We start from the raw sequence: 17,817 nt of genomic DNA, 5'->3' as shown, positions 1-17,817 counted from the left end.
GAGCTAGATGATGTCAGGTCTAGTGAGAAGTAGGAAATAACAAAATTCACAAAAAAATTTACTGCCACAGGATTTCTAGCCCCCACACACTTTACATTAACTTTGCATCTAAAATCTAATGTTTTTTCCTGTTGCTAAAACCGTAGGCACCCTGAAAGGAAATGTACAGCTGCCTTAGGAAACAACATCACCTACAGAAAGTCAGCCAGAAATCCATAATCTACACCTGCCTACAGATCCTACCATGAGATCACTGACCCAAGGGCAATACTGAGAGCACTTAAAAGACAACTCCACTCACAGGCAGGAAACAGAGATACAGATATTGAACGGAGGACTTCAAAGGATCTTCAAAGAGAACATATAAAGATACTTTTGTAAATTATACCTTTGTGACAGCCCAAGCTCACACACATCTGTAATAGAGCTAAACACAACCTTTATCACTGAAGTGCAGCTTCACATAGCCCAGCATCCTCTCACACGGGCTCATTGCCTCTGTCTCGCTCCCTTAAGGCTCCTGACAGTGCTTCTGCACTTTTGTTGCTGTGTGATGCTCAGGATTTAAAATATCAGTAAACTCCATGTGATGGCAACTCAGCTGACCCTGCAAGCTGTCCCTTCAGCCTCTGCTGCCAGAGCTTGCTTCACCAGAGAGCTCAGGCAGCAGCAGCTGCCCTGCTGTGGGAGTGCAGAGTGGGCTCATGGATCCAGCTTTTCAGGGAGGCTTTGAAGGCTGTGTGGGGCTTTTGGTCACACTGACCAGACTGCTGTCAACATCAGAGCTAACACCATTAGTTCATGCACCTCAACAGAACACTGCAGATAGCAAAGTGAAATACTGCCTAGAAAAGAACAGATGCAAAGAACTCTTCTTAGGCAGAAGAGTGGGAGAGGAGGCAGCAGGAACAAATCCCTAGGCTCACTGACAGAGGAAAGGAGGCATATATCAACCCTGCTCTCTAACTTAAGAGGGGTGGTATTTCAAATTGGCAGGTAAGTAGCTGGCCCTAAGTGAGGGAGAAACAGCTGCACATGGTGCTGAGGGTTGCAGCTGTAACAAGAGCTTGTCTCTCCTGTAGCTACCCCTCACTCCCATGGTCAGCCCTGCTGCCCCAGGGAGGCTGGAGGTTGTGGCTGCTTGAACCAGTCCAGGAAGAGGGGCTGGCAAGGAGGAGGGAAGGAAGCAGATTCAAACAGAAATGCACCTTTAAGGCCCAAATCAGGTACTGTGAGTATGTGGGAAAGCCTGGGAGAGGAGAGAGGGAAACATCTGGGAGACAGTGACAGGAGAACGAATGCAGAAAAGGGAACTCTTCCATCTATTTGGCCCACACCATTACAGTTAGGTTGGAAAGAGGAGCTGAAGGGTAGGGGAGAATAAAGTAACATGAACATACAAGACCGACATTTCTAACTAAGTCCAATAGTGTCCTGTTTCAAATGGACAATGAATATTTACTGAAAAAGTGAGGCTATGTTAGTTCAAACGAAGTCTGTATTAACTAGAGTTGGCTGTTTAGGTTAACAAATGCTAAACTCAGTCAATTTGGACACTTCACTTTGATTCCTGCCAGTTTTTAGATGACCATGACACCAAACACACTTATCTTACAGTTTAAACCCACGTTTTACTTCAAGCAGCCCCCTCTGGTTCTTTCAACTTGCAGTGTGTTACAGTTAAATTCAAGTTACAGTTAGCAGCTAAAGGTAATTTCTTTCTAGAGCATGTTTTGTTATATTTGTAAGGGACTTGGGAAAAGCTCTTAAACAAAGGCTTTGGGGGAAAAAAATTGCATTTAGCCACATCTAAACGGAATCTGTGCTAGTTGTAAATCTCTCCTATCTGATGATGCTTCTCAGACTCCACAGTTACCTGCTGGATCAGAAAAGGGGGCACTGCTGAGCTGGAGATTTCCCAGGAGCTTTTGTTCCCATCCAAACTTCTTCTGGCCACCTCTACTGGTGAGCAAATTGCTTGAGTCTGGAGCGGTACCTCGAGGTGTCTTCTCTCCACTGACTAGAAAACAAGAAATCACAGATTGGTTTATGGCTGAAGGGGACTGAGTCAGTATGTAATCCAAAATTGAAGCTAAAATAAGGGCTGCAGACTTCTGTGCTGAGAATAAGAGCCTGCAGTCACAGGATATAACATTATTAAAAGAAATGGGCAGATTTACTTTCCGTTGTTGTTATGGAACTGAGACAAAAGGAAAATAAACAGGAATGAGTGGTAGGCAAAATATTAGGTGAATGAAGACACAAAGAAGAAATACAGAGTATAATCTTTAGCAACTGTTATTTTTTTTTTTTTTAGCCAGTAAAAGTACAAGGAATTTTCTTTAATTCTAGCCTAATGTTAAGATCTCTTTGAATACTGGAACTTGAGGTATATTGTACTTATGCAAAGAAACCAAGATGTATTACTGCATGAATGGAGAGACTCATGCCTCAGGCAATGCAAATTAACATAACACAAAGCAGATGAAACATTCTGACTGCAGAAGTGGTTTGGAGGTTTTCAGTCTGAACAGGGCTACAGAGGTTGAAGCTTCAAGCCTAGGAGAAGAAAGGACACACTTAAGTTCTGTTGCTCAGCCCAAGGCAGAAGTTTAATTTGTTCAGAGCCGCAATTCTCCAGCCCTCATGTAAGTTGTTGGTCTGAGGTACAGAGTGACAGATCATTGAACACATTTACAAATTAAGCAATTCACTATGCATGAGATTATGAAAGATGAGTCAGACACAAACGTTTAATAAAAATCTACATGTGGCATCAGAGGTATAGACTGGGCATATTCTAGAGGCCAGTCAATCACAAAGCCAGGATCAGAATCCAAATTTTTCCCCAGAGCAGTGGAGTGTGAAGATCCTAGTTTCTGATTCAGACTTAAATGCACGTCAGTCTAAATAAAATAACCTTGTTCTAATTTAACTGGAGTATTGTGCCCAATGTTATTGCAAAGTTAGTGTCAATCACAGGATGCCTGTCTTTTCCCAGCCAGTGTCCAACTGTCATTCATTTTGATAACTGTCACACAGCAAACCAGGTCATGTGGAAATCTATAATCACAGACTGGGTTTTGCATCAGCCTGGCTGGATAGGTGGTGATTCTGCCTCAGCTGGAGGCTGATCTCCCACACCCTATGTCTCACTACCCACTTATGGCAAACTGGGAACACATTCCCTGCTCGGCTCCACCAGCAAGGGGTGCACCTCTGCCCTAAGCACAGTGATTTCGGACACAGACCTTTACCTTTCAAGAGTCTTTTGAAGATAATGACACCCAGCCCATTCCCCATGGTTTCCAAATTTCAATTACATGGCAAATAAAAGACAAGTCGCTTGCAGATAAAAGGAAAACTTACTTGTTAAATAACAGTCCAGGCTGAGGGAGACATTGTCAAAAGCAATAATGGCATCAGAGCCTTCTTCCCATGAAGCAGTGATCTGAAACCAAAACCTGCACAGATTGGAAAAAATGGGATTAAATTCTCCTACAGAAGATGAAATTCAGAGCTCTTCACAATTAAAGCAGTTTTTGAATGGTGCAGAAAAACTTTTCACATATAAAAATACTAAATTGATAGAGAAAGTATCCTCACTTGTAAAAAGGAAAGATGATCTGAGGAGGGGAGCTATACAGTAATATAAGTGGACAGAATAAGGGAACATTGCCCCTTTTCCCTCCAGACCAACAAGGTGAAGGAAGCAGAAGTGTATGTGTGTGATCAGAAAACAAAGTCCCCTGGATTTTGGCACAAATGAAAAAACAACCAAGCCAACAGACCCCTAAGTGATTTTATTCTCACAAGTATTTACACCCTAAAGCGTTAAGAAAAGTAAGTAGGCAGGGCTCCTGAAGTAATTTGGAGTTCCTAAAAGGAACTGGCAATCAAAGGCTGAAACCATTTTAGAAAGTATTTGGTGTTGATATGCTCTGTAGGAAGCAAAGGATATCTAACAGCCCTGGTAGTCACAAAAGAGAGGAACTGACACTGGCTAGTCTACAGGAAGAGCAGAACTCAGTATCTCCTTGTAGAAGCTGAGGAGGTTTGCCTTAAATCACTTCCTGATTTAAGGAAAGCTGGCTTTTGCCAGGAAGTTATGCCACTCTCACATCTCCAGAAGAAAGATCACTGTAAATATCCCCTCAGTGATATTACAAGTCAACAGGAAGAGCAAAAATTACCCACAACCAAATACTTCAAACCTGACAATATATTGACTGTGTGTTAATTTTGTGTACTTGTGGATTTAGGTTTTCTCTTAGCTTAGCAAGTTTTTGCTCTCTCAATGCCTATCTGCCACATAAAATCATAATACTCTGCTTAGGAAAGAGAACAATTTCTGAAAGCAGCCAACCATAGCTCAGCAGTCAGACACAATGCTCAGAGGTTGCATCAAGACTATAAAAAACATGACACTATCACATGATGTAGAACAAGCTGCAAGTAAATACAAAGTATTATTTAAACCTAATTCTCTGTTGTATCTTGGCATTTTACCCCAGCAGAAGTTAAGCCATTCATGGGTCTCTAATGTAGATCTATTGCTGGTGCTTCCTGCTCTATCTTTTAGAGATAAATGTTCAGTCAGAATGTGAATTCTTGCAGGTGTTTCAGTTTAGACAAGAAAATGATGACCGAACAAGGTATTTTTGAGGAGCAGCCCTATTTACTTCAAAAGGCTTTAGAAATACTGTCTCTTCCTCGCAGCAAGGATCTAAACACCTGCAGAATTTTTTTTCTTCTCTCAGACTCTAGTCCTTTCTGCATGGCACTGAGTCTAAAATATTTTCTCTCAGCTTTGTGTATGTTATCAGCAGTTTTACATTAGTCTTGGCGATTCCTACTGTTTTTAAATACTACCTCTCCTTTACCAGCAAGTCAACCTCAAAACCAAAATTCCAAAGTGATGTTGCCCTTGTCATGTGCATATTTACTGTGGAACAGCATATTCTGGTGTTTTGAATGTGGATTTTGCCTGAGCATCCTGACTCTGTCAGCAAATGTAACCAACTTCCACGTTGTTCTCAAACACAGGGCAGGTTTCCAGAGGAGACAGTGAGGTTTGGCAAAAGCTAAAACAGACCCCAGGGATATTTGTGACTTTGAGGATATGTACATTGGGGTGACATTGTCTTCTGCAACTGATGTTCTTGCTAAGCTACAGCTGGGGACAGTCAGAAAAGCTGACACAAACAAAGCAAAAATCCAAACCAGAAAAAACTTCCTGTCAGCCTCCAAAAGGTGCAAAGGGTTTAGAACAGACCACAATCTATTCATAACAGAAAAGATTTATATGGTTACTATGTTCCTCCTTCTTTATTTCTGGTAAAGAAAAGCAACAATGTTCCAACACTGAAATTTCTCACTCCCTGGAGATATGCAATGCACATATGGAGAGACTTCTCTAAAACTGATATTTTATGTTCAAAAGACATGAGCAGCTGCCATGAAAGAGCAGGTGACTGACACGAATAATAGTGGATATGGTGAAGGAAGAGTATCTCTAGCATCAAAGGAAACTCCAAATTGCAAGACACAATTTTCCTTGCTAAATGATCCATCTGTATCACAGCTCAAAAGGTGGCAGCTCCATCCATACAAGTCTGAATATCACAAAAGCATATTTTTAGCCTTCCCAAATCCACAAAAAGTGCAACTGCAGTCTGATGCTGCCAGCAATCTCACAGTTCTTAGTTGGGATACCTGAAACCCCTTGTGGGTATGTCTAGGAGGAGAACAGAAGGGAACATAAAATCCTTGGATAATAAATTGGCTTCTGACTGAATTGGCTGCCCTCCCCCTGCCTCCCTCCCTCATTTTCTCTACAGCTGACATCTCACAACACTTCAAATGAAATTACAAGCTCTAGCATAAACATAAGCTGTTCAGTTTGAGACATGCCATACAAAACTTCAACAAAACCTGTTGGACAGACTCAGTGGGCTCTGATCTACTTTTTCCTGCAAGGCACAGTGCCAAGCAGCAGAGATGATTGAACTGTGTGTGGAACAGGTCCTAAAGCACCACAGGTCACTTTCTGGTGTGTTATGGAGAACCAGCACCTACATCAGGCTGTGAAATACAGACTGCAGCTCAGCAGAAGCTTCTCCTTCTGTGTTGTGTGCTGCTGAAATGCCCAGGAAGGGGTAGGGTGGAACCTGGTTCAGCTGCATGTCTTTCAGATGGCTCTGTGTGAAAATCTGCACACAGTGACCATTGGTGCTGCACTGAAGGGACCAAGCCTGGTGTATTTGAGCCTCAGCCTATTTCCTCAGGGTGAACACTAAATGCCACTTGGAGACAGGGACACTTTGATGTGAATTTATGTTTGTAAGGTGTTAAAATGAGGCTGAAAAATTAATTACAAAGACAAATAAGCAATTCTTCTTTGTCAGTTTTTCTCCCCAGTACTGCAGACTTCAGCTAAGGGAGCGTAAGAGACAGATACTTCTGCAAAGACTATGATGCACGTAGTTCTTTCTGCCTCCAGGCAATGAAGCACTTCTAAAAATATCTTCAGGCAATTTCCTAAGGTTCATGCCCCAAGGTGTTACGCTTTGATGCACTTTTCATGTCGTGCCTCTTCAGTCAGTTAAGGGCTGTTCTTATGAGAGTTATCAAATGTTCAGCTCCTAAGACCTTGAAGGCATGATATAAACCAGTATTTCTATTTTTGAAGGGAGTGCCATGTAACATGCCCATATCAGAACGCAATAGGTTGCTTTTTACTTTTATTTACATTTCATTTAGTTAAGAGACAGCCTTGATGACTTCACCTGCAGGAACACTGGGACCAGAACTCTTGAGAAATTTCCACAAGTTCACCAATGATGAAAAAAAAGGACAAAAATGCCTCCAAAATACAAAAATTCTGTCAGTGCTAAACCCTATTAGGACCATCAGTGCTGCTTTGGTTGCCTATTAATCTTATTTTTTGCTAACACGAAAGCAGTTTCAGTACAAACCTTCTCTTGAGACCAGCATTTCTGCAACAAATAGTTCATCATTTTATCTTCTCTAGTTTAATGCCACTATTAATTTAGAAATATGATGTCTTTCAGATTCCACTGAAACAAGATCATCAGTTAACCAACATTTCAATCATTAGTTTTGGTGGCTTTAGCTTAATGGGCTAATTAAGGGAAATTTAATCAAAACTGAAGATGGAAATGTCATACATCAATGAGACAGAAAAAACCCCACAGACAGTCTCATTCCCTTGCTCCTTCTCTCTCTCTTTTTTTTTTTTTTTCCTTTTCCGTTTGATCCCTGAAATCAATGAAATAACTCCCCCAGACTTTGGTGGGAGCTGATCCTGAAGCAGCAGCACCAGATGTTACTGCAGTGACTCAGAACAACGCTGGGGGTGACAATGTCTCACTGATGTTCTTGCACAGATCAAAGAGGGGTAATGCTGACTGCACAGCCAGCATCTCCACTGGCCCCAGCACAGCACAGATACTGGTCCACAGCCATGCACACACACAGATGCTGCAGTGAATGGCCAGGAAAGAATATTCCTGAAGGCAATTACACAGGAGCAGCCAAATTACTGCTGGCAAGTTTGTCGTGACTTTGTTTCTTAGTAAATTCCGGCAGCTTCTTCACATGGAAGCCAGATCCTCATCAGGTAAGTCTGTGTTTGTAAAGCTAGATTTCTTCATAGGAATGAAAGTATGGCAGCTATGAAACACTTTTATGACTTGGATATTAGAAAATGATCACTTAAGGACTGGTGGAAATTACTTCTTAACTGTCTCCTTTTGCCCTACTCAACCAGGAGCACAGCTAGAAAGAGGATTCCTTAGATGTATGACAATTAGGAAGCACAAGTTACACCCTGTAGAGCTGAGTGTTAGCTGAGATCTGAAAGCAAATGCATACAAAGGCCTTTTTAAAATAAATTCTGTTTGAGGCAAATAGGAAATGCTGTACGAGGGGGACACCCTCCCCACTTTGTTTCAACCCCCTCTCTGGGGAATATCAGCTCCTCTCTTTGAAGGATACAAATTTTACATAAATTCAAAAACCACTCAAGGGTGACCACTGCTCAAATATTTCTGTCACAGATAAGAAATGACACAAAATGAGCTTTTTTTGGTTTGTATCTTTGGCCCCATCTGTGAAATATCAATCCAGATGAACAGTTCTTTGAAAGTGTGTTTTAACTCAGTTAAATGTGACCAAAATGGGACAGCATCAAAGCTTCTGATCTGTAACCTTTCCCATTCCTCAGGTTTTCTGAATCTTGGGCTTTATTTCAGGTCAGTATTTGAGCTTCATCACATCACCCTGGGTGTTCTGTTCAGCTTGTTTTTGATTACTTATTTTTTTCTTGATTCTAGTAGAAGACTGGTTCTCCCCAAAATATTTAGGGTTTATTAGGGAGGGAAATGCAGAACTGAAAGTGTGAAGATATATTTATAGCTATGTTGGTATAGCCTCCATGAGGACAAACTCTTTAGCTCACATCATCTATCCCTAGATATTCATTGCACAGGAATGTTCGATTTTGCATGTATTCTATCTTTCTGATGAAAGGGAAATAAAAACCCCATTCTCATTGCATTGGAGATGTCTGCAAGCTGATTTTGTGTGAATTCTGCAGCTCCCTCCCTTCAGTAACTACCCTGAATTTCATCTAAATATTGTCCCTGGCTCATACAGACAGTTCAGGTTTTCATTATCCAGATTCAGGCAGCTGCCTTCATGCCATTATTTTAGAATGCCTCATAATCATTATTTTTTTTTCTTTTTATCATAAAAGACAGGGATTATTAACCAAGATTGAACATTAATCTCCTCTGTACTCAATCCCCCATGCAGTGACACAAACACAGCATGTTTGTACGTACAGATCTCATTTCATAACTGGTAATGTTTTGCCTCTGATGGAACTGATTTCTCACTCTACCTAGCTAAAATAATTATTGCTGAAGCTGCTCGAGACCGAGGTATTCACAGAATGGAGAAATTTCAGGTCACTAACCCTTATTACATTCGGGTTCCCATTAACTTCACTGTTACAAATGATGCATTGTTAACTCACTTCACAAAGGAATAGTTACTATTTGGGATAAAAGACGCATTTAGACAAAATAAGATTATTTGGAGAAATATAAGCATGTTAACCAAACTCAGTTACAGGAACAGAATTGCCACGCAGGAAGTTATTTAATAGCTAGTAATAAAGATTGAGATTCAAAGGTGCTATTAAAGACAAGCATGCATGTACAAAATCTGTCACGGGTACTGTGCACTCACTGTCACCAAACCTCCCTTTTCAGATGCATAGAACAACATTTTCAGAATAACTCTTTCAGAAGGAGGACAGTCACAGCCAGAAGTAATTAATGCTAGACAGCAGAAGGGCAGTGATCTGGTTGTTAAGGTCTCACTGCTTTTAATGAAATAACGTGTGGCCACTTCAGGGCAACACAGCATAGGCTTGGGTGGATGCAAGACAGACTGAAGAGATCTGGGTGCAGATGTGACCAATTAATATATACACATGGTAACATGTAGGCAGACATATGACTAGCTTATATGGAGGGTCCCCGTTTCTTCTTAAAGCATGGGAAGAAAATTTAGGAATAACATGAGATAAACAGGCCCCTGGGTCAAAAATACTGCCAAGAACCTTCCTTTTCCTTTCAAATGGGAAACCTGACACTCAGAAACTTATAAATAAATTCTGAAAGGAGTGAGAGGGAAAGACAGAGCAGTGCAAGAAAAATTACTGGACAAGAAGAGTGCTTGTCCACAGCTGGTGGAGATAACAGGGGTATGAGATGGGAAATTTTTTTTTTACTGTTGCAACGAGTGAGAGGGTCCCCAGGTGCTGTGGCTGCCATTGAGACTGGAGCTGCTGAAAGAGCCAGACAGAACAATCTCACTCCCACAGACTGCAAGGGAATCCCACATGGACATGGAAACCAAAATGTAATGAGAGTCAGTGGAGTTTGTAAAAACCCAGCAAGTCAGCAAAATCGGAATAGGTAATGAAGCCAGTTAAAACAAATAGAATATGCAGTTGTTGGGACATGAATTCTGACTTGTTGCAACAGAATATCACCCTCTGAGGTAACTGCTGTCTGTGGGCCTTTCTGCTTTCCTTCTCAGGAAGCTCTCACCCTTACCCAGCCTTCCAGGTAAGTCACCTTACTGATCCCTTCCAACATAATAAAATTCTCAGTCTGTGCTTGGGAGAAGGTCACCAGCAAGAAAATAATTTTGAAGCTCTCTGAGCACTATGGGACCAAAAGAAAATTGGTTTTTCACTTTCTGAACATGCTTCTCTGCCAGAAGGACATGGCTTGGCCTTGATATCAGTGACAAGGCAAATGGTGCTGCTATTCATGACTGAAAATTTAATTTCTAGGGACCTCACGTAGACTCCTCTCATTCCTTCCTCCATCTAGCCACTACTAATAGAGACTGGCTAAAAAAATTTAGATGTTGTAATGCCAAAAAAATTGAACTTAAAAAGAAAGGAAACCAAAGAAACCTTTCTAACCAGTAAACACATTTAAATTAATTTTATATTTCTACACAATCTTCTTCTGCCGTGAGACTGCACTGAGGTGGGACAGGTTACTATTAATATTAGCCAGTTCTACCAGATTCCCCTCACAGAGGTTACGTTTAAATCTTTTTAAAGAAGAGGACAGGGTTAGTAGAGAATATAGGCCTTAAAAGTCCAGAGCTGGGCTGGGCTGGCTCACATGGAATCCACTTTCAGGCAACTTCAGCCAGGTGGTAAAGGGACCCAGAGAACTTTTAGTCTATGTGCTGCTCCACATGGCTGGCCTCAGCTTCATCAAGGGAGCAAGAATCGAGAGATTTAGAGTTTGTTTCTTAAAGCATTAATTTTCCAGTCAGGCTTCAGCCTATTAGAGTTAATCCTTTTCCACCTCTCACATTGTGTAGCAAACAGTTGCTAAGCGTTGGTGATAATGAGCATCAGCCTACAGCAAGCTCCAGAGAATCACTTAGTTACATGTGATTGTATTTTATCTATGTGCTGTACCTTGACCACACTGTTTAACTAACAGAATGTCTAATTATTAGCTACACAAATCACTCATCTTCAATTCCATCAGGCTTCTGTTTGCTCTTGCTGTCACATTCCCACAACATTATCATTACTAAAATTTAAATTCACAGGTACTAACTAAAAGCAAATATATAAAAAAAGCAAGTCCAATCTACCAGCTGTGACATAGATTTCAGGACTGTTTCCTACTTGCATTTCTGGGAAGTGAAAAAAAGAACAATCCTTGACAGGCTCATCACTTTTCACTGGGAAACAAATAGTAATTTTCCGTCAATTAAAACAGTCAGAATAAGGTGGTTCTCTACTCTCAATCCAAATGTTGTATTGCACTAATGTGTAAATTCCAGTAAGTAAAAAGAACCATTTCTCTAGCTTTCACTAATCTGTGCAGATTATTTGATTTGCAGATAATGCATCCTTAAGAGAGGGGTAAGTGGCTCTACAGAAGATAACAAATCACAGCCAGGATTGTTCTTCATGTTGAGTACATCTCACTGGCAATTTAAAATGCAGCACCTCTGGAGGTGTTGCCTTTTGCCTCTGGTGGGCACAACCCGTCCATCCAATAACTTAAGGAGCTTTTGCCCACAACTGGCTCCTTTAATTGTAGTTGCTGTGATGACACATCCTTGACCACGCCCTTGGCCCTTCCTCCCCCATGCACTGAGGATACCGAGCATTTGAAATTGGGTTACACTCTGTTCATCAACTCTGTTATCAACAAAACACATGAACTCTTAGGACTGTTCTGCTAACACCTTCCAGAACAAAAACAGGTAGACAACTTCAGGAAGCTGTAAAGTGCCAGCACTTCAGCTTCTTCAATGCAGAAGAGGTAAGACCTCACACAGGGCAAAATTGTGATTGCACGTGTCCAAGGCTGCCCAGGCTAACACAGAGGTAGAAATCTACCAGCCCTCAGTCACAGTTTAATTTCTTTGTCTTACTCCTCCCTCTTTTCTGTTATTGCCAATTCACCTGAAATGTTCTAGCTGTGATTTTCTGCCAAAGTATAATTTCTCCCAACAGCCTGAGGGATATCAAACATTTAAGAAATGTCTGTTTCTAAAGATAGAGCTGATCTAATTTCTTGGAAGTCTTCCTAATGATTCTTTGAAGTGCTGTAAGCCAAACATGGAAATTATGGCTAAGCAGCTTTTAAACAAGCATGCTTTTGAGCAGTTCTAGAGCATATTATCTTGTTATTAATAACACTTTCCATTCAGTTTCCCAGTCACAATGGAATGTGCTTTAATTTTGTGTGAAAATCGCACACTGGTGTGCTTTACTCAAGAGCTTTACTTCTGTGAGCTGATTTAAACTTTCAGCTCCTCCTGTAGGAATATCTGCAATATTGTGGTTCTAACACAGACCCTTCACAGCTTCTAACACAGGAACCAATTAGAAAAAGACAGACACAGCACGCTTTCAGCAGCACCAGCACTGTGTTCACATCAATTAACTACTCCTTACAGTTCAATAAAACTGTAATTTATCTCCATTTATATACTGGAGTCTCACCAGTACCATTTCTGTGTATTCTTCCATAGAATTCCTTCCTAATCTATACAGAAGTCCCAATTTCCTAAGAAATTCCTAAGGTTTTGAGATGCTAAGAAAGATGCTTGCAGTATTTCCAAGTGTCATAGGAGACTTCTTTCTTCCCAGGAAGGATTGGCTTCAATGAAATCAATCTTAGAAGAAAAATTCATTAACACAGTGCTGTTTCTGTGAATAAGTAAGGATAAAAACTTTTCAAGAGGCACCAAAACTTCAAAGTTTTCCTTGCTTATGTCTTAACCTCCAACAAACTCCCTTCCTTCAGGGAACCCATCTGTCTTTCTCTGTAAGCAATAGGGAAGTAAGTGTGTCAGCACCTTAGACATAATAGTCAGCACCGTGTTATCAGCTGAATCCATGATTTCTCATGGACCACAGCAAGCGACTCCTAAGATCAAAGTGTTCTCTGCCTGACTGTGCAACCAGAGAGAATTTAAAGGAAAGCAATAGTACAAGGGTACAGAATAATTCAGGTACAAAACATTCCCCTGGCAACATTAGGAAATAAATCACATAAATAATAATGGCAAAATATACCATTCTTCAAAGGAAACACAGCTGAAGGGAATGAAGCAACCAGGTATTTTTACAAATGGTGCTTCACCAGTGACTGCACAATAAGCTTAATGCTGGCATTTTTTACATCTTTGACGCACACATATTAATTATACATTCGGGACCAAAGCATCAGCAGTGTCCTTGCTGTATTTGCAGCCTACATGCATCCCCAAGTGCCAGGGAGATAAAAGACATATTCATATAATGTTTGTTCAAAGTTCTTAGAAGGCAAACTACCCCTTAATGAAATCCATTATTTCTAGGGCACAGGTTTCCAAAAAGACAGGGGACACCAGTGCCCATGACACAGATAGTAGATGCATCTTGCAGCCTAAGGGCCAGGGCAGCAGGAGGTGAAGTATTGCCTGTATCTTTTCTAGAAACATCACATGTTAAAAGTAAACAATGACCAAGTGTATTCCCTTAAAAACAACAGGCAAGAAACAGCTAAAACAACACTCTAAATAAGCATATGCTACCAGATGAACCTTCTATGCTTAAAGCCAGAAGAGAGCCATGAGTGGCACGACCCTTTATCAAGGTGAGCTTCTGCTACAGCTAACACAAAGGTGTTGGAATGGATCCTTGTTTGATTTTGCAGCAGCTTCTTTTCCTACCTCTTCATCCTCAGATCCAGACACATTGAATACCAGGGACTTTGATACCAGAAAAAATATCAGCTATGGAGCTCACATCCAACTCTAGGAAACCATGAGAGAGCATCAAGCATGCAACATAGAATAGTGTGCAGAGAGAGCGGTTCCTGGTCAATTGAGTGGTTCCAACTCAGTTATTCTCATTATCTGCTTCTAACAGAAGGACAAAGCCTCTGCCTCAAAGAGGACAAAGCACTTCTACCCAAGGGAGCAGCTTCCAGGAGCAATGCTGGCCATTTTCATTGCCAGGTACCTAGTGCTGACAGGACTGATCATCGTGCAGGAGAATGAGAAGACTCATACCTATCCAGTATCTCTGGGAGGGGTAAGATCATCCACTGCCATATTCCCAAACCTTCGCTGTTCTCTGAATGCCAGAACGTCCAGCTCTGCTCCTTTCCCGTCTTGTTCTCCACCAGCACCAGGGATACATTTCCCAGCAAGACACCATGGATGAGCCATGACAGTCGTAGCTAGAAGAATAGAGCATATGAGATTAAACATCACAGACATTATTCAAAAGTTAACAAAGTTCTCAATTCTTCTTTCCTTGCTTTCCAATCACCAAAAAGTTGATTCTCCTGTATTTATACTCATGCCGTCCCTTTAGGAAAGTCCACAGTTCTGGAAGCCTGTAATACTTAGTATATGCTATTAAACACTGTAACTACTGGCTGTTTTTAAAAAATTTATTTGTAAAGTTGAGTCTAAACAGTTGGTTGTAGCTTTCACATATGTGGCTAAGTTTACAGGGATAAGATTATACTTCTATTTTGAACAGTACAAAGACTACGCTCCCCTAAGATGCCACCTAAGAGATTCAAGTTAAGATTAACAATTTATTTAGTAATAAATTTTTATATTCCAGCAGCAGTAGTAGCAAAAAACACAGGGAGAAGACTGCAATAAGCAGGCATCACTAGTAATCACATCCTCATCCCCCAGATACTCTTTTCAAAAATCAGTTTTTACTTTCCATCCAAGTTTCTACAGATTTTTCAATTAAAGTTCAGTAATAATTTGGTGGGTTTTTTATTAATTAAAATACTTCAGGGAACCATTTTTCTAACATTTTTGTTTGATAATGTAATTGGATCCATTTCTATGCATGTATCCCTGTATGTGAAATTATTTCATGTAGCTTTCTCATTTTATGACTTTCTCTCTCTCATTGTATAAAAAGAAAAACAATTCCTTCCACATCAGGCTAGTTTCACAATCCATAGTATACGAACATTATCTTCTTATTTTCTTGCAAAAAAGAGGAGAAGCTAGCCCTTTGTTGATGAAAAGCACAAGTAAAATACCCATATATATTGTATTCAGGACCTGGGTTTCATCTCAATAACCAGTAGAAGTGAGAATGCTGAAGGAATCAGTTTATTAAAGCAACATGAACGATTGGTGTTTTGGACACAAGAAAGTGTTCAGCACAGTACCTAGTATCCAAACATATTAAATAAAACACTCTATTTTTTAGCACTTCAAAGCCACCACCAAAGTCAGGAGGTCTGGAATTAAGTTTATATTTTACAAAGGAACACCTGATAATATTACTTCCTTGCTTTGATAGCTCAAAACATCCATTTCCATTTCTCAGCATAAAACAAAACTGCTAAATTTTGCTTGCTCTTCCTATGTCATGGTGTAAGTTTGTTCTGGCAGCCAAATCAGCCAAGTCAGATGTAGGCATCAAAATGACAGAAGTGTTGCTATTATTCCTAGTTTATGATCACAATTTTGGAGTGGGTGGAACAAAATTCTGGACATCCATTGTATTAATTATCAGTACTGATTTTTAATCAGTACTGAATTTGGGTAAACACTTCAGTTCATCTGCCCATCTCCAAAGCTACAAAGAAAGAAATTACTTTATATTGCACAACTGTGACAGAGGCTGAATAATCTAGATGGGGCTCTTCTCTCTCTCCAGTCCAAAAATCACTGGACTTGCCTAGAATCCATTGTACCCAAGGATTGATAAACGTATAACCAGATATGCCAGTTTGTGTCTCTGAAACCATTTTGTTACATTATTTTGGCCATACATCCAAAATTGATGTGTACAATTTTGAGTGGTTCAGCAAACCATCACAGGTGCCCACAGCACTTCTGGGGACAAGCTGGTCAAATCTGGACACTGGTCAAGTCTAACTTCCAGCTCACTCCCATCCCAGTTCTGGGAAAGGATTCATGGAGTCCCATGGCTATTTCCACAGTGTCAGACAGTGGAAACCACAGCATGAAGTGTGAGGATTTTCACCTCCCAGACACCAGAGAGAAAAGGCAGAGTTGGGCAGGATGGCCAGGAACTATTTCAGGTTCACAACATGACATCCGTGGAGGCAGCTGAGGAGGGCTGAGTTCATACCCAGCAACCAGAACCAGCACTGGTGAGAGAGGCTGCTGACAAATGTTCATGGTATAGGAGGCTAATGCCTTCAAACTTGGTGTCTGCATGGCTGCTCCTAACAGATGACAGCCAAGACGAAAGAACTTGTTGGGTAGTCTAAGTGAGGCATTTTTTAGTGTGAATTTAAAGTGAAAATTTATACCTTTCAGACCCAATAAAGTAATTTCCCTTGAGAAAACTGATCAGGATTTAACTACTTGTTTTAATAAGTTTGGAATGTCAGTGGACATTTAAAACTCTCCTTTCATACCAGGGAAAGCAACACCTCTTACTGAGACTCCACATGTCCACTTTTAGGACTCAAGTGCCAACTCCCTGTCCAACACACTATATGACACTTTTAATACAGGTGAGGTAGAGCAACTTCACTGTGCTGTTTTGGTAGTTTAAAATTTGAGAGGTAAAGCTCCTGCTAGACAGAAGCTTTCAGACCTCTGTCTCTTCTGGAGAGCTGCCAGAAGGTAAGAGGCAACATCTACATGATCAGAAGTGAGGGAAGAGCAAGCCTTTGATAGCTGTTAACGTAACACTAGACCAAAAGCTGAAGCAATTGATGAATTGGAATGAATGCCTTTGCACACATGTCAGCTGTTTGAAGGAAAGAAGTAGCTGGCAATGGATGTGGGAGATCAGCTCATTGGCAAAGTGCAATATGCAAACTCTAATGAACTGGCTCTGAGTGAATCGACTGGCACTGTGTCCAAATGGGCATTTTTGGCTGTGATTTCCATGGTTTCTAAGCTTCACAGCAGGGCAGTCCAGGTCTTTTCACACCTGCTGAAGTGAACCAGAGCAGATGATGAGCTGGATATCATAGTAAAGACTTCTGAATGGGGCTGGCATTCATTCTGTAGAATACAGCATCAATGATGGCAGATGGCATTACATACACAGTGCGCCCTGCAAGCAGAGCAGTGGCACATTTGGAAAAATCTAAATCTGGGCTGTTGGTGGAATACCCTAACATTATGCATCAAACATCTCCCTCTGTTTTAAACCAACAGCAAAATATTCAGAAGCTAGAAACATCGCTGAGAAATTAATTAAGCATAGAAGGTAGGCAGTGGCTCAATGGCACCTTGCTTTCTGGCTTTAGAACCCACCAGAGCTGGTGATCAGCTGTTCGTATGCAAACCCACTGACTCAGTAAATAAAATGGTCTAAACTGGTCTAGGGAAAATTAACAGGAGGGAAAGCCCATGGTAAATACACAGCATATTGAGGCAAAACTCAGGTCAGATGGCTACATGCACTATACTGCGAACACCATCTGGAAGGACGCCTTCTGAGAATCCCCTTAGCCTCGGAGTTGGTGGAGTTTCTGAACTAACAGGAGACTCAGAAAGAAAATTCAGAGATTCATCCCAGAAAGAAAAAAAAAACCAAAATAACCCTCATCAATATCAACAGGGCTTGGCAGGTGAAGAAAAACAAGAAAGGTAGATTTTCCAGCACAAGCTGCATAATTTCAGGACTACTTGAGAACTGAGACTTCAATTTTACTTCCTCATGCAAAAAAAAAGAAAAATAAAATACCAAGAACCTTCTGGGTGAAGTTTGAA

At 40.8% G+C, this 17,817-nt stretch overlaps 1 protein-coding gene across 1 annotated transcript in view; it reads right to left on the bottom strand.

Annotated features, from left to right (window-relative positions):
• The window catches only part of ALK (ALK receptor tyrosine kinase), a gene marked incomplete at both ends in the record, with an annotated part of 302,815 nt that overhangs the window by 40,114 nt on the left and 244,884 nt on the right, over nt 1-17,817 (bottom strand). The window contains 3 exons of the mRNA XM_083856843.1: nt 1,877-2,020; nt 3,370-3,464; nt 14,146-14,315. Of these exons, the coding sequence (XP_083712969.1) occupies nt 1,877-2,020; nt 3,370-3,464; nt 14,146-14,315 (409 nt within the window). The remainder of the gene's footprint in view (nt 1-1,876; nt 2,021-3,369; nt 3,465-14,145; nt 14,316-17,817) is intronic.

This window comes from Zosterops lateralis (assembly GCF_965231275.1).
Source record: "Zosterops lateralis genome assembly, chromosome: 3".
NCBI classification, from domain to species: Eukaryota; Metazoa; Chordata; class Aves; order Passeriformes; family Zosteropidae; genus Zosterops; species Zosterops lateralis.
The sequence above is the reverse complement of the archived record's forward strand: the minus strand, read 5'-3'. Positions and strand labels throughout refer to the sequence as shown.